The following is a 24,832-nucleotide window of genomic DNA, read 5'->3' on the forward strand; positions in this document are numbered from 1 at the left end:
AAATAACTATATTGTAATGTAATATGCTTGCCTAATCTTGAGTTTATAAAAAAAAAAATCTATTCCATTTTTCTTTGTCCTATTTTATTCTGTGAAATTAAAATCGATTCAATCCACATGGGCTCTTGGAGATCAATAAAAGAAACACTTCTGTGTGAATGCGCTTACACCCCATCCCCCGACACAGAATCATGGAGAGAGACAGAAAAGGCTCTTTTTCACACACACACACACACACACACACGCACACGGGCGCGCGCTTACTCTCTTGCACACATCTTCTGTTGAAGCGCTCACAAGCGCGAAGCCACTGACAAAGTGCGGATGAAAATGAGTGGGATACTCGTGTTTGAGTAAATGCGTGTTATTGAGTTCGACTCTAAACTCTGAACTGATCACCATGGGAGCTGTTTGGACTGCACGGCTCCTCTGTTTGTTTATGCTCTTGTTAAATACTCGCCAAAGCGCCGCACTTCTTCACAACACTGGTAAGAGTCTTCACTTTGTTACTCGCGATGCTGTACGCAACTTGTTTACCTCCCCTTGTTTTGATACCCTGTTTTTTTTTTTTTTTTTACTTTTACTTCAGCACTAAAACACACATTTTAGAATATGTATTAATGATTTCCCTGACATTTCATTTCGGTTTTTTGCGTAACACTTTACATGATGTGTTTGTGTTTTACACGTTACTGTAATCACTGCAGTCAGAACAATTAGAAAGTTTATTTACAAGCAACTCCACAAATGATTAAACATTTAGCAGTTCATTATCACACTGCTAAGGAAACATTAATATAACAATATAATAAGTGAGCAATGCTTACTGTAAAGTCTAATTTTACATTTGTGATACACAGATTCAGATCAATGTGCAGAGGGAAGCGATGCCTGTCACATTGATGCTATTTGTCAAAATACCCCAACTTCATACAAGTGCACTTGTAAAACAGGCTTTAAAGGGGACGGGAAACACTGTGAAGGTAACAGCTCCCTTTCTCTTCAGTTTAACAGACAGTGGACTAGACCTGTAATTTGGATGGAAAACCTTACTTTTTAAATTATTGTTCATAATGCTGTACACACAGTAAACACAGTATGCAACTGAGTATTTAAATAGTTTGTTTTTGGAGTAATGGTGATTTTTTTATTATTATATATTTTTTTATTACATGTTGCGAATTGATTATGCAACTGTGTTGTATTTTGATTTAAAGGAGGATGCTCATGTTTCCTTTCTTTCAAATTGCTTTTTCAACATTTTAAAAGTTGTATCGGAAGGGCAGTGCCCCTAAAATTGCAGATATTGCAAACACTGGTCAGCCTTGATTTCTGTTCCATTTCCTAGACATTGATGAATGTGATCTGGAATACAATGGTGGCTGTGTACACGAATGTAACAACATACCCGGCAATTACCGCTGTACTTGCCTTGATGGGTTTCATTTGGCACATGATGGACACAACTGTCTCGGTAAGTAGAAATCCACGAAGAAATCACATATACATGTGCGAGGGGTAAAGGTTAATGATCGCATGGGATGAGTTATTCTCACCACATACTAAAAGCAACAGACAGTATATTTGTACTGTAGGGCTAATTGCAATATCCACATAACCAAGTCTTATGACTTTGACCAATTGACTTTGCCAAAGTTATTGAGGTATTTAGAAACGTGGTGTTTTGTGATGCTTTAACATACTCTGTCTCTAGATGTGGATGAATGTGTCTTCAACAATGGTGGCTGTCAGCATGTATGTGTCAACACCATGGGAAGCTATGAGTGCTGCTGCAAGGAAGGCTTTTTCCTGAGTGACAATCAACACACATGCATCCATCGCTCCGTGGGTGAGCCGCTGCTTTTAACAAACCTTTAATGCCTCAGTCTAACATGTTCACTATCATATTGAACAATCAAGGTATCAGAGTGTATTCATCTGGTTTATCTATATGTGATGTGAACACGTTTCAAAAAAGGTCAGGTGAAAATCTCAGTCTTGATGGACATTTCGGGTTCATTCATTTTCGGGTTTGTCACGAACTTGGATGTCAAAAGTGCATCATGAGAGGCTTGTGTTGTTTAGTGGAGTGTGTATTTGCAGAGATGTCAGTGCACTAAGTCAGGGGTAAATGCAAAGGAAAGCCAACCTAATTTCTAAATGTTCTCACATAAGATCATGATTGACAGCACAATGGCGAATGACAGCTTTTAAGTTGGGTTCCCTCTCCGGGGCATTATCTACAGCGGTTCAGTTCCAAAGGGCCCATGCTGTGGGAAAGGGAGCCCCATGTTCAGAGGAACAAAACAAGTTAATAACTGCAACACTCAGGGCTTTGTGGCCTGTGTCATAGATGAGAATAAAAAAACCTTTTTATGTGTCTGTAGCTTCTCAGCGGCGAGTATTGTTTTCCCCTCAGTAAATTGAGCTAAGGTTTGCAAGGCTTTCCACCCCATTTGCTTTCTCTGGGTAAACTTGCTAAATCCTGTCAGCACATCCACTGAGCTGCAGAGTGAATGGGAGGAAAGGCCTTCTACACTGACCCATAGACCTGCTATTGATGTCAGGTCAGGTTGTGTGGCATTAAATGTCGTTGAATTTGATGAGAGTTTTAACAACAGGTAGTATTAAATATAATAATAATTATTTCCTCTCTTATACTGATTAGGAATGTAAAGATTAACTAATGTACTGTAGCTATTAATTTAATTAGGGATGTATAGTTCGTTACATAACAAATAAATTTGGCCTTAAATTTTATATTATGCTTTTTTGATTTTATATATTTATATATAATTATTTATTTATTTATTGCATCTGCCTACGGTTTCAGTTGGTTTTACAGCTGGCAAAATCAAATTATTTTATTATGTATTATATTTGTTTCAGTAAAGCAAATAGAGCAGTGATTTGATGTTAAAGGGATCGGTTACCCAAAAATAAAATAAAAACGATCATTTACTCACCCTCATGTCTTTCCAAACCTCGATGACTTTCTTTCTTTTATAAAAGAAGATATTTTGAGAAATGAATTTTTTTTGTCCATACTATGGAAGTCAATGGTTGGCAAAATAGTTTGGTTACCAATGTTCTTCAAAATATCTTCTTTTGTGTTCTGCAGAAGAAAGAAAGTCATACAGGTTTGGAACAACATGAGGGTGAGTAAATGATGACAGATTTTTCTTGGGGTGAAATATCCAATCAATATGCCAATACTGACTGAAAGTTGAGTCAAAATTATTTTCTGCGGTAATCGACAGAACGCCACCGAGCTTAATTTGAATTTATCCCAGAATATTTCTCTAAAATATCAATACATTTATGTAATAACTAAAATAAGTGTTGCAGGCTCTTTGACTGTATCTCTTCTTCACAGAAGGCATGAGCTGCATGAATAAGGAACACGGCTGTGCTCACATCTGTAAGGAAACACCCAAAGGTGGCGTCGCCTGTGAGTGCCGGCCGGGCTTTGAACTGGCCAAGAACCAGCGGGGCTGCATCCGTACGTGTGACTCACATTTCTGACCCACCGTTAAGCTGAGAAATACCACAGGACGACTCACTGGAGCTGTTGATGTGATGCTATTTGTGTTCTGTTGCATAGTGACCTGTAACCATGGCAACGGGGGCTGCCAGCACATCTGTGAAGACACAGAGCAGGGGCCCATCTGCAGGTGTCACGTCAGGTACACGCTGCACGCAGATGGCAGAACCTGTGTAGGTAAGGCTGCTTTACTAGCTTTTGTCCCAACCCACTTCTCCAGCTAGAATTTACGATGGTCTCTTGGCAAGTATTTTAAGTTGATCCATATTTGATTCACTTATGTGCAAAGGTGGTGATAGAGATCTCTCATTCAGACACAAACACACGCTTTATCTGATAATGAGGAAGTACAGCTGGAGCCTGCGGGCTGTGTGTGTGGGGTCTGCAGTTATCGTTGTCTCTCTGTCTCTCCATTCTGTCGGCCTTGTCCATGATTTTGAACATGACTATCTGTATTTATCTGCAAACACTACAACACAACGCCACAATGGTTATGACAGAGTCAAGAAGTCACGGAGGTCTCTTTGCCTGGGATTGGTTGCTGTTATAGATGTTTTTGGTTTATTAAAAGGTGTGCTTATCAGTGTGGTTGCTATTTTGGTTAGATTGAACTGGATGATTGTGTGATCCCAGAGTGGAAAACACAACTGCAAATCTGATAAACAGTCTACTGCTTTAAATGTGCCTGTTCTTAAGTATTATTCAGTGTTGTGTACTGTCATGTGGGATATTTCATTGATGTTCCTCATCTGAAAGTCACTTTGAATAGATATAAATATAGTATCTTTATACAGTATTTTTTACTTTAAGGTAAGATCTTACAGGCAATTTATTGTGTATTTTCAAAGGGGTTTTATATGCAATTGTTTGCAAATTTATATGCAATTGTTTATAAAATGATTTATGCCCTTATGTGTAGAATATTGATTATATGTAGGTAGCATCATAAAAAGAGAAACTATGCAGCTGCTACATATTTCTTCCAGACCTGGCAATCATAAACAAAATTTTATTGGTGTAGGTTGATTAATCAGGTTGAAATCTTCTAAAATTATCTTGACCATTTCTAGAAAGCTTTTTTTAAGGTTACCTGGCACTGTAACTTTTTAACAGTCTATAGACAATATTGTTCTCAACTTCCGTCTTTTTCAGAAAGGGATGAAACAGCCCCCACCACCCCTGATCACAATGCCACGTCCTTGGCCGAGGTGGACAAACGAGTCAAGCGTCGACTGCTCATGGGTAAAATTCTACCTCCAACAATCCAATCCTAATCAAATAAATTTAAAGTATGCAGTTTCATCCAGAGACATAGGGTTAAATATGTCCGTGCTTTTAGAGAAAAGCGAGAAGTATTGTGTGTTAACCTATAGTGCATATATTTAGAAGTGTATAGCCCGGCCAGGCTGAGCATTCCACAGTTTTTTAGGTAAACTGTGAAATGACTGGGGACCCACACTTCACCACCTCTGATTTCTCTCTTGTAAAATATGTACTGGTGATAGAGTGGTACATTTCACATGTTTTTCCTCTCATGCTGAGAGAGACAGGGACTGAGGATGTTTATCGTACAGTGCTGAGTGTTGTATTTGTCTCTGCCAGCTCATATTTACACAACGCACTGCATATGGCCTCTCTGTCCTTGGCCTACATCTGTGGAGTATGATATAGTATATAGTCTTCTTTGCACAGACTGTTTAAATATTAATGAACTGATTGATCTTGCAATGACAGATTTACGTCTCTGATCAATCTGAGGATTTATTTCTCAGTCCTGCCCTTTGTAACTTGTTGCGTCTCTCTTTCATTTGCTCTTCAGAGACATGTGCGGTGAATAACGGAGGCTGTGACAGCACCTGTAAGGACACATCCACAGGTGTTCGCTGCAGCTGCCCAGTGGGATTTACTCTCCAACCTGACGTCAAATCCTGCAAAGGTCTGAATCAACATTTTTCACATGATATTCTTTTACACACATATTTTAATTACTTTAGGCTGAATCTCACAACAGTCCCATTGTTTTTTAAAAGGTCACATTAAATTGATCAAAAGTGACAAAAGTACATTTATAATCTTCCTATTTCATATTGTTACGTACTGCTCTGAGACACAAAGATTGAGGATCCAAATGCAGTATTTATTGAACAGAGGATAATCCAAAGACGTAATCCAAATCCAGGCAAGGGTCATACACAAACAAGTAATCCAAACAATAACAGATAAGGGCTGAGGCAAAGAGAGAAATCCAAGGGAACAGGCAGAGAATCAAGTTAACCAGGACACAGGAGAAACAAGATACAAACACGCTCAGAATTGCAGTACAAACACTAAACAAGACTTTGCAGAGAATGAATGAGAAAACCAGGCTTAAATGGGTGAGCTAAACAAGATAATGAGACACAGGTGAATCTGATAATGGACGATGGTCTGGGCAAAGGATTATGGGAAATGGAGTCTGTGGATGTGTGGTGATTGTCCGGGTTGGAGTGCCCTCTAATGGAAATCCCGGGCACTCTCACTGATGATCGTTACACATAATTAAAGGATGTTTTTTGAAGTTTCTATTGATCATAGAATCATGAAAATAAATCAAAAGTTTACACAAAAATATTAAGCAGCACTGTTTTCATTCATTATAATATAAAATGTTTCTTGAGTACTAAATCAACATATTACAATGATTGAAGTAATGTGTAGATGATGAAAGGAATATTTATTTATGCATCCTGCTTATATTTATTTATATAAATGTTTTATGATTTCCACAAAAATATTAAACTGCTTTCACCATTGATAATAATAAGAAATGTTACCTGAGCACCAAATCATAATGCTGAAGCCTGAAGTAAGGGCTGCTGAAAATTCAGCCTTGCCTTGACAAATGTAAATTATCTTTAGAGATTAAATAGAATAGTTAGTTTAAATTTTTATAATATTTCATAGTATTTCTGATTATATTGTATTATATTATGTTTAGTTTATTAGTTTAGTTATTAATTAATAAAGCACATTTATAAACAACAGATGTTGAAACCAAAGTGCTGTAAAAACAAACTTAAAACATAATTAAACATCTGAAAACCAATTACACCCTCAAACAGAATTAAAACAAAGAATAAAAATAAGTCTTCAAAGAGGATTTAAACCTAGAAATAGAAGGGGAAGATCTTATGTGATAGGAAAGACTATTCCAGAGCCTTGGACAGCCACAGAAAATGCCTGGTCGCCTTTAGTTTTACAAAACATAGATTACAAATATACTGGGGAGCACATCCATGTAGAGCTTTAAAAACAAAAGCAACATTTTAAAATCAACACGGAACTTGACCGGTAGCCAGTGTAGAGAGGCAAGTACTGGAGTAATATGTGCATGTTTTGTTGTGCCAGTCAGTATTCTGGCTGCTGCATTTTGCACCAATTACAGTCGTTCCAAAGATGATTTAGGCAAACCCAAATAAAGTGAATTACAGTAATCTAACCTTGATGTGATAAAAACATGAATTACAGTTTCAAGGTTCTTCTTAGAAAGCATCTTCTTGATTCTAGCAATTGATCTTAACTGGAAGAAACTACTTTTCACCACAGCACTGATCACAAATGACAATGTGGGATCGAAAATAACACCAAGGTAGCACAGTTGGTAACACAGTAGCACACATTAGAAGAGAGGGGACCAAGCTGATTAGCAAACATTGGGCCAAAAATTATTATTTCAGTTTTATCCCTATTTAAATGTAAAAAAATGTGTGTCCATCCAGCATTTAATGAATTGAAGACAGGCAAACAGATTAGACAGAGAACAGTTGTTAAATTTAATTGAAAGATAACGCTGAGTGTCATCAGCATAGAAATTATACAATAAGTTATTTATGAATAATACGACCAAGTGGAAGCAAGGCAAAAAGAAGAGGACCTAAAACAGAGCCCTGCGGAACACCAAAGGAGATTTGAGCACAAAATTATATTATATGCAATTTAAGCACTATCTAATTTTTTGTGGGGTGATAATGTCATAGATAATACTTTTGACTGGTTTCGTGAGATTCACCCTATAGCTGATCAGTCCATCTATGTTCTGCAGTGTGATTTGGTCCTTCTCTGTCTCTCAGACATTGATGAATGTGAACTTCATAACGGCGGCTGTGACCACTACTGCAGGAACACCATTGGCAGCTTTGAATGTAGCTGTCGAAAGGGCTTCAAGCTGCTGACGGACGAGCGTTCATGCCAGGGTAGGACACTTTTCTTTTGCTATGGGTCCAACAGAACATAGAGAAGCAGCGTGGGGGTTGGTGTTAGTATCTGTGTTTGTAACTCGGCTCGGAGATAAGACAGGGTGGGAGTCTCTTGAAGGGTGCCAGTATCGACTTGCAAGATTCCTTTGAAGATCCTTAACGCAGACTAAGAGTATAACACTCAACTCTAAAAGAATACATTTCGTTTAAGCACATAGTCAACTCCCTGTCCTTGATACAATTGTTCTAAATAAAGTACTTCTCCCGGTTATTAATAAAAAACCTTGATTGATTTCTTTCAAACTGAATATTGAGCCTTTTAACAGGAAATGAGAGTATGCTTGATTTAGATGCTGTGTAATTTGCCATTTAAGTGAATTTTGGCTTGATTACAGATATCGACGAGTGCTTTTTTGAGAGGACGTGCGACCACACTTGTGTAAATTCACCTGGTAGCTTCCAGTGTGTTTGCAACAAGGGCTACACTCTCTATGGGCTTGCCCATTGTGGAGGTGAGGATTCAAACAGCTATTTAAAAAAAATATATCAAAGGTTCATGATACAGTTTTATTGATTTTTGGTCAATCTCACGGAAATGATGTGGAATACAGTGGAAGTGCAACTGTTTACCTGTTTACCTGAAAACGTCTTACCAGAAATCTGTTTTGTTTGTTGATTCCTCCATTCTCAGACATAAACGAGTGTAGTTTGAACAATGGAGGATGTGAGCACACCTGTGAGAACACCATGGGAAGCTTTGAGTGCCACTGTCATGCTGGTTACAAGCTGCACTGGAACAAGAAAGACTGTATCGGTAAGATGAGCCTGAGTGATTCTGAATGCTGGGATTCTATATCTGATGGTGTCGGCTTAGATGGAAATCAGTTCTTCATCTCTGGGAGTTAAAAGCAGGAGATACTTTTGAGTTTCTCTATCTGGCTCTTTCTGTCTATGCTATTGCTGACCAAACTCAAATCTCAAATGTGCCCTTGTACATTCATTTTCTCATCTTGAATGTACTGCATTGTTGAGCTTTCTGATCTTTCTCTCTAACGCATTCCGTCCACCTCCCTTCTCAGCATGTATACCATATCTCCACTTTTAAGCATTGTGATTTTCACATTCAGAAGCAGAGGACTCTCCACTAGTGCCGCCACCTGCCAGGCCCACTCTCAACTGCAGTAAGCAGGGAGGGGGTGAGCTCTGCTACCTGACCTGCCAGTCGCAGGTTCATATCAGCAGTGGTAAGTATTCCAACATGTAGATTTGTTGAGATCTTTGTGGAGTTTGCGTGGAGTTTCTCTGACACCTTCACCTTCACATGTAGGAGCTGAAGATTCATACACGGTGACCTGTGGCATGCCCCTGCCGTGCCACGTAGGAGGACAATGGAACAGGAATGGGTCATATTGCCCAGGTAGGGTTTGAACTCTTCCAAATGTCTTCAGCTTCATTCTTTATGTTATTGTTTAAAAGATGAAGTATTCACACTTAACAGAGTGATTATTATTATATGAATTTAGAATAATATATTAGTGTTTTAGCATGATTTATATACAGCATAATATATAGTATTGTTAGTATTGTTCATATTTTGAATTAGCTTTTATTTTATATTTTCAGTTTCATTTGTCTAATCTAATTTAAAAAAAATAATAATAATTTTGTAATCGTCTTTTGTCATTTTTTATTAGTGTTTTTTCAATATTTTAATTTTAATTTAATTTTTAATATTTCTTTTAAAAGCTATTGTTTTTCCATTTCTATTTAGCTTGACTTTTATTTATAGCAATTTATTCATTTTAGTACTTCAGCTTAAACTAATTTTTACAGTTAGTTGCCAAGGTTTTCATATAATATTTAATAGTATAATATTTAATATTTTAATAGTTTTCGTTTTAGCTTTAGTTAACAATAGCCCCTACCGTAAAATTACCTGAATGACTTTTCTGGTAAATACACAAATGTGCGGTACACAGAAACAACAGTCTTTTTACCGGTAAGATACACATCAGTACTAAAATACTGGTAAACTCTGTGATGTCAATCATCAGAAATGACCTTTAAACGTTGAGCTGTTTTCTTCATCCACCTGGATGAGGAAAAGCGCTTTAGTTTCATTTCAGTTTTTTTTTTTACTTCCGAGTGACAGGTGTAAGGACACGACGAGGCATACACAGAATACGAGGCCTATAATAGTTACTATAGTATAGCAGTTATTACAGTACGTAATAGTATATGCAGAACCGCATCGTTTGTTTAGCACATGTTTACAAGGGAAAACAATTAAAAGTAATTATCATAAACAGCACAACAGAGCTTTATGACTGACCCAAAGTAAACTTGTTCAGACCTGGTATATGCTCATGCCGGTAATCTTCATTCTTTGTTCTCGCACAGCATCATACTGGTAATACTTCTCATACCGGGAAATTGCCAAAGCTGATTTAACGGTATTTTTGAAAAGGTCCTGTTCACAAATGATCTATTAACTGTAATTTAATGGTAATTTACCAGAAATGTACCAGTGAAGACTATATGAGTGATGAAAAGGGCCTAATAACAACACTGTTCCCAAATGATGAATGTGTAAAAGTGTAAAAGTCACAGTGATCTTCCTGTTACAGGTTCAGGAATCAAAACCATTGCTACATTTAAATCTGGACAAGGGAAGTGCAATCTGAAGCGGAGTCAGGAAAATCTTGCACAGACCTTCAAAACCACCCTGTCAGGTACTGGCCACGTAGCGTTTGCACAGGCATTAAGCCGAAGTCTAAAGCCTCCCAATATAAATGAAACACTGTGACATGACTGCATCTGTCACTTTCTTTTTATTTCCTCTCTAAGTAGACTAAGTGGAAATAAAAAGTAAGTGAGTGATGCAGCAAGCCAGACACTGAAATGTTTATATATTATTATTTTATATTCATACTTTATATTTTACAATTTATAAATGGAAAAACTGATTTGATACTGGTCAGTGTCATTCGGTGGATGTGAGGGGAAAGTTCAAGCTAGAATCTAGTCTTGCTGGTACTCATTGTCCAGCAGTGTTCGAAAGAGCTAAATGAAATTAGCCATGGCATGCCTTTCAATAGAGTCTTACCCAGACCATCAATCACACTGACCTCCTGATCAGACTCAGGGTCTGAGAGTCTGAAAGACTCCCCTTCAGTGAAAGACCAGAACTTAAAATAGTTTTTTTTCCCCTCATCCACTCTTGATTCTTTCTGCACTGTTATCCATACTGAGAAGCGAAGCAAAAGGAAAATAAATATTTAGATTTTTATAACAAAAGAAAACCAGAGCTGAGTGCTTTTACATTTTGGATCCACTAAATCCATTAAGTCTTTAAAATCTATTTACTCAGATAAAAGAGCCACCGAGAATGTCCAGTTCAGCTTTGTTAGCCTGCACTGTGCCTCTTCAAGCAGACAGCAACGTAGTCGCCATGGGCGGAAGGCTGGTGAGGAGGAAGGATCCTCCATTACTGCCCAGTTTGAGCTGGATGTGAACCTGGAGGAGGTAACAGGTTGGTTTCGTGCATTGCATGTGTATGTTTCAGTAGAAACCTTAGGCCTCTCACTGCCTGCTCGCATCTCACCCTCTTCTTGCTCCTGTCACTATTACTAAAACAAGCCAACAGGTGAAAGTATCTCCTGGTTTAAGATGGAAGTGGGTTCTGTATTAAATAGTGGACGTTTGTGTGCACTCTGTGTGTGTGTTTTGTTGTGGACAAGATATGGTATCCAATGTTTCTCTCAGCAGAGGGCTGTGACCTGGCATGTGTTCGGCGGCGCTCTGAGAAGCGGCTTAGGAAGACTATCCGCACTCTTCGAAAGTCCATTAACCGGGAGCAGTTTCACCTGCACTTTGCTGGGTCGGAGTACGAGCTGGCCAAGAAACTGGTCCGACCCGCTGACCCACCAGATCACTGCGGCACCGGACAGGTTCAGCTGGACAAGAAATGTGGTGAGTGGACAGTTCAAATATATATGCTTATTGGCAACTTACAATTGCTTGAGGACACAAAATATTTGTTAAGATTCCAATATGTATTATATTATTCACTTTACATATTGGTTGTGCTCCAGGTCACTGTTTATGTCTTGTTGGAATGAATCAGTTATATCTGACATTATTTTAAATAGTGTTTCAACTAGTATATTGTAGAAGTGTATTACAGGCCAGATAACTGATATATATGTATTAGGTGTTATGTAGTATAATACGTATGGTGCAAGAGAGTTGGCATGAGCTTTATTAAAGAGGCAAGACTGGAAAACAGAAGGCTGCTGTTGGCTCTTACAGCTGAATGTTGTTCCAAGTCGACTACATGTTGTGAAGGTTGTGGCAGGCGTACTTCATATCAGCTCGGTACTGTATATGTTCAACTTGGCATCCATTTTCTTCAGCCTCTAGAATAAACATCTCAAAGGGTCTGTATGTGAGGAATAGCAAACTCTTTGTCTGGAGGACTCATTGTGTTGAACATTATCTTATTGCCTTCATTGTCTTTGACATAAGGGCCTTTCAAAGATGTCTTTTTAAGGGGACAGTATTGCTGAGGTTGTTTGTCTTCTTTTATGGTGGAAAAGTCCATTATCTTTTACAGGCTCAGTTTCAGCAGTAGTGCAGACAACCAAAGGCTCTCAGCTTTTTCAAAGACTTCTTTATAACAGTCTGTTATTGCCTAATCTTTCATAGCTTTAGAGACTTAATAGTCATAAGATCTTTATATGATCTTGTGATATGATCTTAAATGATTTCAAGTTATTGGGGTATAAAAGTTTGGGTCAGTAAGATTTTTTTAAATGTACTTTTATTCAGCAAGGATGCATTCAATGCACAATATGTAAAAACACTTGAACAATATTATATATTTTGTTGACGTGTTTACTTATATTATCCCAAATGTTTCCAACTTTTAAATCCAGAGAAATCAAGTGTAAATTGAATCAGTGTAACTGCCCGTGTCATTGCGTCTCCTGTCAATGGCGTCATATCCACGTTACCCTCGATTTCTGGTTTTACTTCCGTAGAAACCGTGTAAACACCAAAGACAGTATATTATGTGTTTTATTTGACAGGTGAGCAACTGTTTAGATACCTTTATCATCAGAAAACGAATCATTGTTGTATATTTCAACATGGTTAGTCTGATTGTTTGAATCTCTTGTTTTCTTGATTTATTTTTATGTTTGTTCCATGCACCAGAGACAACACTACTTTGTCAAGTAGCTAACATAGCATAGTCAGAAAGAGCTTTATTTGTATAATTATTATTTTTTTTTACAAATAAATGCAGTTTCAAAAACATTAAAAATTCTTACAGACCCCACCCTTTTGAACGTTAGTAACTGTCCACATAACTTCTGTCTCTACCTGTCTATCTGTCTACCTCTACCTAAGTAGTTTAGGGAGTTTAGGGAGTGCAGTGGTTCTCTCTCTTCTTTGCCTTAAGGGGTGGGTTTTGATTGTTTGGTCCATTATAACTGGAGTGGGTTAATTCTCCACTGGTGAATGGTAATGGAGAGGAGTGAAGTGAGAAAATTCATGACCATTGACCAGCTCCCCCCTCATCGTTTTACAAATCACAAGTCCCACAAGTCCAACTAAAAGAAATAAAAACCTCTCACCTAAGTCGGATTGCACCATTTTAAGGATCCAAGCTGCATGTCTACAACTCATTTAACATGTTTCGAAAGCAATGCCAAGTGAAATGTACACGCTTGCCAATAAGTAATGAATTGAATCCACGTTGAATATGGGATTGTAAGTTTTGCTATTTTCAGTAAAACAGGCATACAATTAAGGTACACAGACATGCAGTGTCCAAGTGCCAGCTTAAATCGAGCTCTAAAAAGGGCTATATTTTTTCCTCCCTGTTCTGGCCTCCCCCACTGGCTCGCTTCACTAAGTGTAGTTTAGCCTTTTCAGTTTGCCCACTCCATTGTAAATCCCAGTGGGGCTTGTTCAAGCTCCTGGAGTGAGGGTGGAAAGTCTGTTCTTCAACACTTCTTCACCGCTTTGCAGACCTACATTTGCTTTCTAAACCCTAAAGAGTGAAGAGAACGTATTCTTCCTAATTAAAGGGATAGTTCACCCAATAATTAAAATTCTGTCATCATTTACTCACCCTGATGTCATTCCAAAACTTTATTACTTTCTTTCTTCTGTGGAACAAAAAGGAAGATATTTTAAAATATAAAGGTCTAATCTAAGAACCCCCCCCCCCCCCCCCCCCCATTTTTGGACCCCATTGACTTTCACTGTATGGACAAAAACATTGTTCAAAATAGCTTGTATTATAAGGCTAATTCGCTTAAAACACACATATATTTAAAGACATACATGTATATAAACGCACATAGGCCTACATTTGAAAGGGTTTGGACATGTAATCCATTAGTTAGACATTACTAAAACACACAATGGTGAACTCTAGATGAACAGCAAAGCTAAACGGTCGCATAAGGAGGCATTTGCATAAGTTTGCCCACTCAGCTGCCGCTTTCCTCTCCTGTCCTTAAATGTTCTAAGTTATTGTTTGCTTGTTTGTTTTTGTGGTGTGTGTGTGGAGGGGGGCTGTTTATTAAAGCAAGCAGTTTAAGTGCCAAATTCCTCCTTAGGCAGGGCCACTCTGTGCGACCCCAGCCAGTGAGCGGCTCAAGAGAATTGACTTCAGCGACACCATGGGAATCAATTAGCATCAGCTGTTTGGGCCCCTGCCTCATAAGCGCAAGGAGCGATTGGACTCCTCTGAATGGGGGGATTCACAATCCTGACCTCTTTTATTGGGTTCAGCTCCTTACCACTGTGATACCATAGTGTTTGCCTATGTCATCAAATGGGCAAAAGCCGGGGGACTTGAATAGAGGTGAAAGGTCCTTTAAACCTCTTTGGAACCATCAGTTCGAGGATTCAATAGAATCATCGCTTTGCATTTGAAAGGCTTAAAGGTTTTTTCTCTCTCTCTCTCTCTCTCTTTCTCTCCATCTCTCAACTCTTCCTCTCCTCTCTCTTACTCCGTCGCTCTGTCAAATAAAAGCCGGGACAATGTGACGGTGGCTCCTCATGGTCATTCAGGATTAACAAAAGAGAGGGAAAAAATGAACTGCTCTTGAGAGAATTACATTTTCTTCTTCTCTTGGAAAATCGGGCAATTTGCTGAGGCACACATAATTGGCATGCTGTTCAACCTTTGTGGAATTGGGCATCATTACCATAAAATCTCAGGAGTAAGAGGTTTGTCTAAATTCTCCCGAACACTGTCAGTTGAATGTTTGCATAGAGACACTGAGATGAAAGAAACATTTCTAAATTGCCATACTTGCTTGGTTAAAGGACTGAACTGTACCAGTGAGTGGCTTATTTTAAGGCTAAGTGTGTGCAAAACACTTTTGAAACCTTCGCTATAAATCAGAGCAGTTTATAAAGTGAACATTAAAAAGACTTTGTTCCGCTCCCTTTAATCAGACATCATAGGTTTATGCGAGGTAATATTCCCTTTGAGCATGTTCAGTAAGGTGAGGGATTGTGTATGCGTGTGGAGGCTGTTTGATGTGGGGGATCAGGCAGCTGTGGAAAGGCTCAGTTCTCTTATTTGTTTGAATTTTTGGCATAGCTGCATCAGGTCGATTTGCAGTGCTTCTTTAGCTGCTTGATGTGAGGCCCTCTTTTGTGTTCCAAGTTTAGTCTCTGTTTCATCTAATTTCTGAGTTTTTTCTGTGCTAGTCAAATGTGCTGTTGGCACATACTATGATGGAGAGCAAGGTAGGTGTTTTCTTTGCCCCCCTGGGACATACCAAGATGAAGAGGGGCAGGTGTCATGCGACGTGTGCCCAGGACCCGAGGGCAGGGGAATCCCAAGATCCGTAGGAGCACGCAATATCTCAGAGTGTGGAGGTGAGACTTCACAAAGACTTGCTCATGAACAAACAAGTCTATAGCCTTTCCGCTATTACACATTTCCAATGAGGTTGATGTCTGTCCATTTTTTTAAAAATAATCTGTTTATTGGTTTTAACAAGAAATACAGCAATGCAGCAAGGATTGACATTTGCCAGCTATAAATATATCAATAAATCAATCCATATGTTACTTAAAAGAGAAATATGGCAGCTGTATGTTATCTACTTGGTAACACTTTACAATAAGGTCTCATTAGTTAATGTCAGTTGTATTAACTAACTAATTAATAATGAGCAACATATTTGTTGTAGTATTTATTAATGTTTGTTAATGTTAGTTAAAACAATTGTTTATTGTTAATTCATGTTATTTTACCTATGCATGGCATTTGACCTTGTAGAGGCCCTCCTGAATATTAAGTTGTATTAAGCAGTCAGAGATGACAAACATGTAATTAGACCAGAGATTATCTTAAAAATGAAGGATTTATGTCAATCACAGGCACAGTCTATATTAGAAAATAACATTGAAATGTTAAAATATTTATTTGCTTATTTATTTTCATCATCATTGTATAAGATGTACCACTTTTCATCCTGGTATTTATCCTCAGAGATGTCATATACAGATTGGTGAAGATTTTTAAGGTTGAAAAGGGGAGAGTATGAATCACATCCTGTTTTTTGTTTATGCAGTTGGCAGGAAGCTTACCTGTAATGATAACAATCTCACAGGCTCATGGTTTGTTGAGATTGAGTTAAGTTTTGTGATTGTGAGTGTGTTGGGAGGGGCCATCTCATGCAGTCCTGCAAATCCTCAAATGTCTGATTCATTCACACCAAAAAAGAATCCCAGATCAGTCTAATGTGTGAAGAAAAGAGGAACCACAGTGTTTCTGTTCCTCAAACATAGTCATCAAAGGCAGCTTGCGGTTCAGATGCCATCTTCTGCTTTCTGCTCATAGACACAACAGAAGGGGCTATTAGGGTTCTTCTCAGTGGCAGCCGATTTATTGTGGTCACTAGAGGGATGAGGGGAGGCCTGCACTTTCTTAGATAATGAACTTGCATGACATCATTGTACTTTGCTTTCTTTGGAAGGCGATAAAGTACTCAACTTGGTTTGTCTGGCATTTTCTTAACATTTTTCTGATCCTAGGTCAGTGCCGTCCTGGTCAGTTCTCCCATGATGGCTTTGTGCCATGTCTGCCCTGCCCACAAGGCACCTATCAGCCTGAGGTTGGCCGCACATCCTGTTTCCCATGTGGAGGAAGCCTCACAACCAAATATGATGGTGCTGTGTCCTTTCAGAATTGTGAGACCAAAGGTGAGAAGAATTCATTCCTAATCTCTTCTGAGTTACTCAGTTTAATGTAAAACAGGTAAATGTAATTAATTAGAGGACCTCAATTAAAGGAGTCTCTTATGTTCACCAAGGCTGCAATTATTTTTAAAAAAAAAATACAGTAAAATAACAATTATAAATAACTGCTTTCTATTTTAATGTATTTTAAAATGTATTCCTGTGATCAAAGCTGAATTTTCAGCATCATTACTCGTCTTTGGTGTCGAGTAACATTTCTTATTATTATTAAAATGTCTTATTACAGTTGTGCTGCTTAATATTTTTGTTGAAACATGATACATTTTTTCAAAATTTGAAATAGAAATCTTTTGAAACATTATAAATGTCTTTACTGATCAATTTAATGTGTCCTTTTATAATTAAATTTAAAAATATATATATACATTTCTTTAAAAAATGTTTTTTACTTTCACAATTGATCAATTTCATGCATCCTTTAATGAAGAAAAAGTTCATTTCTTTCAAAAAGAAACTCTTACTGACTCTGAGATGTAACTTTTCTGCTGAAAACCAGGCTTAAACCAGCCTAAGCTGGTCTCCCATCTGGTTTGTTGGCTGGTTTTAGTAGGCTTTGCGGCACTTTTTTAACTAGTCAGGCTGGGACACCTACACTAGGCTTTATACATTTTTAGGCAATACCCTGCTTTTGTAACACTGTGTCCTAACCAGACGCAATGCAATAAGATTCCAGCGACAAGCAAACTGTCTGTCCACACCAGACACAACGAGACTACGAGACACAACAAAAATAATCAAAAATCAAACAGAAGAGTATGTCGACGGAGTCTCTCTGTAAGCGCACAGCTCTTTTAACGAAATTAATAAGTGCGTAATATATTTCATAAATATTAAACCATTTTAACATTTAAAAAAAAAAATACATACAGTGTGACTGAAACAATCTGTCATAGAATACACTTGTTTGTTCACATTGAGTTACATTCTTGTTTCCTTTGATTTATTTTCAAGATCTGAGGTGAATTTTCCATTGTCGCTTTCAGTATGGCAATAAAGGTCTCACAAAATGATACTCAAACTAACATTAAACGCTTTAAACATTAAATAAAGAGAACGGAAAAGCGTTACGCCAAACACCAGTCCAAACCAGATGAATGAACAAACTCCTTGCAGATCCATAAGTAGCTCAAAAATATAAAATATAAAAACTTTAAAATAAAAATTCATGGGAGCTTTTGGCTTATTTTTTGTCATTTTGAACATTAAATAAAGTCCATAAACAGTGCCTGAGATGATCATTTCTGTACTTTGTATGTTTTTAAAATAGAATTTGTCATGGCTGGTTAAGGACAAAAACTCTGATTAACACAGAATACCTTTTGTCGTGTCATGGCGTCGCATCTTGTTAGGACACTGTGTAATTGTTTTTTGCAGATGTTGTGTCACATTCAAAATTCCACACAAAAACTGATTTCAGAAAAATAATCCATGTTGTCCTTACAGTTCAGTGCTCCCCAGGGCATTACTACAATACCAGCACCCACCGTTGTATCCGTTGCCCCATTGGAACCTATCAGATGGAGTTTGGCCAAAACTACTGCATTGCCTGCCCTGGAAACACTACCACTGATTTTGACGGATCCACAAACATTATGCAGTGCAAAAGTAAGCAAAATTCACAAAGGTTATCCTTTTAATGAAGCCTCCCTATTTCTATTACAAATTTATTTGTATTCATTCTCTCTATAGTCCCATCTAAGTCGTATGATTTGTTGTTGCCAGACAGACACTGTGGAGGAGAGTTGGGAGAATACACCGGCTATATCGAATCCCCCAACTACCCCGGCAACTACCCGGCCAACATCGAGTGCACCTGGACCATCATCCCTCCCCCCAAGCGCAGAATCCTCGTTGTGGTACCCGAGATCTACCTTCCCATTGAAGACGAGTGTGGGGACTATTTGGTCATGCGAAAGAGCTGTGAGTGTTGCAGGGTTGTGATCTGGTGTTGAATGCATCGGCTCAGCAGGGTGATTGTGAATACACATGTGAGGAAATGGGGGGAGGAGATGCATCGATGGGCTCATTAGGGCTCTCCTTCATCTCTTGGGGCTCGAATAAGCCACTTCAGAGGTCTTTAGAAGTTTCTTTACTGTTCCCACAGCTCTGCCCAATTCAGTGACGACTTATGAAACGTGCCAGACGTACGAGCGACCCATCGCTTTCACCTCCCGTTCAAAGAAACTCTGGATCCAGTTTCACTCAAACGAAGGAAACAGTGGAAAAGGCTTCCAAGTGCCTTATGTTACGTATGATGGTGAGAACTGTTACTGACATTTTTTATTGTATGATAAGTATTCATGTTGAGTATTTATATGATGTGTTAATATGCTTCTTAGAGGACTACCAGGAGCTCATTGAAGACATTGTTAGGGATGGAAGATTATATGCCTCTGAGAATCATCAAGAAATTCTTAAGGTATAGTGCACAGTTCATTTGTTTTTCAGAGCAACTTTATTTTTAACAGGTCTCTTATTACAACTTGATTTAAAATAATAATCAAGAGGTTTGCCATTCCAGGTCCATGTAGTCAAAAAAGAGGCAATAGTGCCACCATGTGGAAGATGGGAAAATATATACTGTGCTTTTGTATATGGCTTAAAGTTCATTTATGTTTTCTAATTAACTTTACAGGACAAGAAGCTAATGAAGGCCCTGTTTGATGTCCTAGCCCATCCACAAAACTTCTTCAACTACACTGCACAAGAGTCTAGAGAAATGTTTCCCAAATCATTTATCAGATTCCTCCGCTCCAAAGTTTTGAGATTTCTACGGCCCTGAATTTTGTAAAATAATCTTTTATTGAATTAATATTTGGCGCTCCAGCCAAATTTTAAATGACTGCCCTGGAACAAATATTCCTGAATGTTCTTGGCTGGCAGCATATTGGAGATTCAAGACAACTTCTTGGACCTGACGAGAAGAGAGCTCATGAGAGACTTTCCTAAATAAGTCATTGGAACATTTTTCTCCTGAAGAAAATGAACAGTTTTTCCAGTGAATGCCCTTCTACAATTATAACATGAGACGCCACCTTTGAAGAAAAAGTTCCTTCCTGTTTCATTCCTTCATCGCCCAGAAGTGACTGTTACCGAAACATGTTAATTACAGCCGAAATTAGTCATATAAAAAGAAGAGCAAATAGATTGCTTGTTATATATTATAGGTCATTTCACAAAATTTGCCTTTTTTTTTGTGAAAATGTTTGACCAGCTTATTTAGAAACTTCAGAGCACTACTAAGGATGTAGTGGAAGTTAAAGCAGTTAAAGGCTCTTTTTTTTTTTGCGAGATTGAATGTGTTGTACATTATGTAAAAAAATTAGCATCAGCTCTCATGTTACTGCATTGTATTCTTTGTTTGCATTGTAGCCTTCTTCATACATCTCATATATGTATTCTTCATTTGTCTCCAATAAGAAACATCACGTATACACAATATTTTCAGTAGACATTATGGTCATTTGATATATCAGTTATCAATTTTTCCTCTTCATTCACTTTGTTCACACTTCCATCACCCAAACTGATTTTTGGATTAAGATGCTCTAGAGATGTAGGAATGATTACCCATTGATGACGTGCAGAGTAAATTAAATGTTTATATTTTTATGGTTGTACATCTAACATGTAAATAAAGAAATACACTCAAAATATATTTGTTGTTTAAAATGCACAGAAGTAGCCTATATCAGTGATTTACAAATGGGGCACACAGCCGCACACTTCAGGGGTTCTTGGAGAGATCAGACTTTTCTTTGTTAATTATTGTTTTTAATCATATCTAATATAATATTTCAGGATCAGTAGTTTAAAATAAATTACTGTGATTTATTTATCTTTTGTAGCTAATGCAGTTTTGAAGAAAAAAGAAAAAAAATATTTGCCATTTGATTTCTCAATTCATGACCCCTTTATCCTTGGTACTGGGTCATGACCACAGAGGCGTCATTCAGGTCACACCTGACTAACGTAACATGATGATATGAGTGTTTTATGGAAAGCTGTGTAGCCTGGCGACAACTTGATGTGAATGCACCTCTTTCAAAACAGTGTAGTTATTACCGAGTAAACAGCAGAAACGGCGACAAACTCCCGTGGCACCTCACCTGGCACGAACACCGATTTTATCATCACTGCATTGGTTACCTATAAAGTTCCGTATTAATTACAAGGTATTGCTACTGACTTATAAAGCCCTAAACGGCTTAGCTCCAGTCTATTTAACGGATCTTCTATCACCCTATAATCCATCGCGCTCTTTAAGATCACTAAATTCAAGGCTTTTGGTCATACCTAGGATATCCAGAACCACCAAAGGAGGGAGAGCATTTTCACATTTGGCTCCAAAACTCTGGAATAGTCTTCCTGATACTGTTCGTTGCTCAGACCCGCTCTCCCAGTTTAAAACTAGATTAAAGCCGCATCTCTTCAGCCAGGCATTCATATAATCCTACAGATCAAACTATCCGTCCTCTAGCTCATAAATGCCAGAGGAGAACTGGCCCCCGACTGAGCCTGGGTTCTCCCAAGGTTTTTTTTCTCCATTAGGTCACCTGATGGAGTTTTAGGACACCATTAGGTCACTTGATGGAGTTTTTCGGTTCCTTGCCACTGTTGCCTTTGGCTTGCTCAGTTGGGGATATTTTGGGGATATTTAATCTAATTTTATCAATCAATAAATTCCTCTTCAAACAAACTTTGTTGTATTATTTTAATTTAATACTGTGAAGCTGCTTTGATACAATCTGTATTGTGAAAAGCGCTATACAAATAAACTTGACTTGACTTGACTTGAACTCTGGCAGCTGCCAGACAAGAGCGTGACACCTGCTGGCACAAACTTCTGGGGATGCCACCGGAAGGGGCGCTGCGACCTGCCGCTGCCAGCGCTGTATGGTACGGAAGAATGGTTCCCACTCGCATGTTTCCGGAGGAAAGTGGTAATGCGCGGACCGGCTGCTGATGGTCAGCTGATGTGTCAGACAGAGTCCAGCCCTCAAGCTTTGTTTTGTTGACGTTTAATTGGACCAAAAGTCTTCTAGCCATTGTATGCGTTACTAAAGGAATATTTACTCGTTATTCTGTGACATCTCTGTTCATTATTTGACAACATTGTCTTAAGCGGAAGCGATAAAGATGAATCGAGTGACCCCAAGATGCGCTGTCAATATGTTGACGTTTTCATCGCTAGTGTGTTCTCTGCTGATATTATATGCACAAACATCAGAAGCTAAGGTAAATTAGGACATGTATCACTGTATTTTAATATATTAACGAAAGTCATTTTGTTGTTGGGATTGTTTTGTTGGCAGAGCTAACTAGCCGTTAGCATGTTTCAATGTTTCTGCCAATTGAAAGCGTGATAAATTCGGAATCGGAAATCAACACTTTCTGATTGCAAACGATGTAAAATGATTTCCAAACTTACATAAGTATGGTAGACTGACTACGCCAGTAGTTGGTTTCATGTCATTCATTGGTGTAAATATATAAGCTTGTGTATCTGTGGTCACTTTTCTCAGAATTCAGAAGACATCAGGTGCAAATGTATCTGTCCACCCTATAAGGAGATAGATGGGCAGATCTACAATCAAAACGTTTCCTTGAAGGACTGGTAAATGATTTACTAGGCTTAATAAGAGACTACAATACTTTTTGTAAATAATTAACTCCATGACTCTCTATCTACTGATCCATAACGCCTGAAATATAATCATTTGCACAGCAATTGCCTTCATGTGGTGGAGCCGATGCCTGTTGAAGGCAAGGATGTGGAGGCTTACTGTTTACGTTGTGAATGCAAATATGAAGAAAGGAGCTCTGGAACCATCAAAGTGCGTTCATTGTCTTTATATGATAGATACAATATTCAAATTTGTTTAAATATTAGCTAAATAATCATCTTTCACCTTTTTTTTTTACAGGTCACTATTATAATATATCTATCTATTCTGGGCCTTCTGCTGTTGTATATGGTCTATCTGACACTGCTGGAGCCTATTTTGAAGAGAAGGCTGTTTGGCCATTCACAGCTCATTCAGAGTGAGGACGATGTTGGGGTAAGTGTTTTGTTACTTCTTTATTGGATACAAGATTACATTTAAGTTGTAAATGTTGGTAGTTTGGATTTGTGAAACTGGGGGTTTGTGTTTTTAATTATAGGCATATGGTATTAGAAATAATGTGATAACATTATTACACTCTTTTGTTAAAAGGACCAACAGCCCTTCGCCAATGCCCATGATGTGCTCTCCCGTTCTCGCTCTCGCTCCAACATGCTCAACAAAGTGGAGCATGCTCAGCAGCGCTGGAGGAGGCAGGTCCAAGAACAGCGCAAGTCTGTCTTCGACCGTCATGTGGTTCTCAGCTAAAAGCATTCGCAGTCTGGACTGTTATATGTGGGTTCTGGTACTGTGCTGAAGGCTGGGTCTTCTCCATGATGTCTGAGCAGCCCCCAGTGACCCCAGTGTGTACATCTCTTTTTGGTGTGTGTAGGTTTGTCGTCTTGACCAATGCATGCGACAAAACCTTGTTTATTATTTAGTCTTGCTTGTTATACAGACTGTTTGCATTAATTATCACTGTGTTCCTGCATTTTGAAATCATGCACTCTGAATTTAGCAACAAAAAAAGTTTACTTCTACTGCAGTCCAGTCACACTGAATTTGATGTGGGGATAGAAGTGCCAATTTCCTCAACAAATTTGCTGATCCATTTATTCTCAAAATGTTTTTATATAAATGTCAGAATTGATACTAACCCCAAAATATTGATATCCAGTCTTTAGTAGTTTATTGTACATTGTAAAATTCCCCTCTCTTGCTCTTCTCTTTCTTACCTTGCAGTTTGCTGTCAACTATTATATGTAAATAATAATCTGTGGCTGTGTTTTGTCATTGTTCCCTAATAATATGCTATTTAATGACTAACTTCCCAGGTCAGTTCTTCTCTAGCTTTGTGTAGATTCAGGTTCCTGATTCATGATGGTGTAAAAATATTCTTTTTTTTTTTAGTTCTTACCATTCTTGACGGACAGTATTTTCCATGGCACATTCTTTGAAGATTTCAGAATTACACTCTTTGTCATTAATATGTGTATATATAATAATTGAAATGTTCAGGTACATGATTTAACAGAGAGAGCTGTTTTGACCTTTTGATTTACATTACAGTTCTCTTAATAGGTGAACTATGGTTTCCTGTGTCAGACTCAGTTTGTTCCGGCCATATCAGTGTTGGCAAACCCGCTGCTCAAATGACGCAGTTTCGGGTAATGGTAATGGTACTTTAAATCCCCAGGAGGCGCTGTTTTCTCTGTTTAATGTCTTTTTACATTAGCCCTGGATTCATTTATTATTAAACGCGCAGTTATCTTTAGTATTAAAAAGGATAATAAAATTGAATCAACTGCAAGCTATTTTAGTACTAATGTTAGGATAATTCTCATATACTCTCTTGACTGTACATCCAGATATGCTAGAACTCATTCACCACTTTTAAAATAATAAACGGTGAACAGTTAATTTAAACTGTTTTGCTGAAAAGCTGAGCGTATTACTTTAGCCGAAATATTTACCTCATAAACGAACTAGACAAATTGAAATAGCATTACACAGACTACGCATATCACATTTCTAAAACAACGGTTCTCCTCATTTCCTGCGCTACCTCCTCCTCCTCCCAGCCAAAAGTCCGGGGACAGACAATTCAGCGCGCACTCCACTGAAAACTAACTTACGCAAACTCACAGCAT

At 38.1% G+C, this 24,832-nt stretch overlaps 2 protein-coding genes across 7 annotated transcripts; both read left to right on the forward strand.

Moving 5' to 3' along the window:
* Positions 1-241: 241 nt before the first annotated feature.
* On the forward strand, positions 242-20,732 carry scube2 (signal peptide, CUB domain, EGF-like 2). Of its 6 annotated transcripts, none has more exons than XM_082149975.1 (23): positions 242-488; positions 861-983; positions 1,349-1,474; positions 1,715-1,849; positions 3,377-3,502; positions 3,605-3,721; positions 4,697-4,786; positions 5,364-5,480; positions 7,654-7,776; positions 8,175-8,291; positions 8,471-8,593; positions 8,907-9,023; positions 9,107-9,196; positions 10,407-10,511; positions 11,150-11,311; positions 11,545-11,751; positions 15,517-15,687; positions 16,852-17,019; positions 18,520-18,681; positions 18,799-18,996; positions 19,181-19,333; positions 19,416-19,495; positions 19,712-20,732. In XM_082149975.1, the coding sequence occupies exons 1-23, from the start codon at positions 401-403 to the stop codon at positions 19,856-19,858; spliced, it is 3,045 nt and encodes a 1,014-aa protein (XP_082006101.1). In that variant the 5' UTR covers positions 242-400; the 3' UTR covers positions 19,859-20,732. The 6 variants fall into 6 exon arrangements, with proteins under 6 accessions (XP_082006101.1, XP_082006102.1, XP_082006103.1 ...); XM_082149976.1 differs by having other exon boundaries at positions 11,548-11,751; XM_082149977.1 differs by having other exon boundaries at positions 3,380-3,502.
* Positions 20,733-22,051: 1,319 nt separating this feature from the next.
* tmem9b (TMEM9 domain family, member B) lies at positions 22,052-24,273 on the forward strand. Its single transcript, XM_082150469.1, has 5 exons — positions 22,052-22,314; positions 22,602-22,693; positions 22,805-22,913; positions 23,004-23,138; positions 23,295-24,273. The coding sequence occupies exons 1-5, from the start codon at positions 22,216-22,218 to the stop codon at positions 23,448-23,450; spliced, it is 591 nt and encodes a 196-aa protein (XP_082006595.1). The 5' UTR covers positions 22,052-22,215; the 3' UTR covers positions 23,451-24,273.
* The last annotated feature ends 559 nt before the right edge of the window (positions 24,274-24,832 follow it).

The sequence above is a fragment of the Leuciscus leuciscus genome, assembly GCF_965113295.1.
Source record: "Leuciscus leuciscus genome assembly, chromosome: 2".
In the NCBI taxonomy this organism is placed as follows: domain Eukaryota; kingdom Metazoa; phylum Chordata; class Actinopteri; order Cypriniformes; family Leuciscidae; genus Leuciscus; species Leuciscus leuciscus.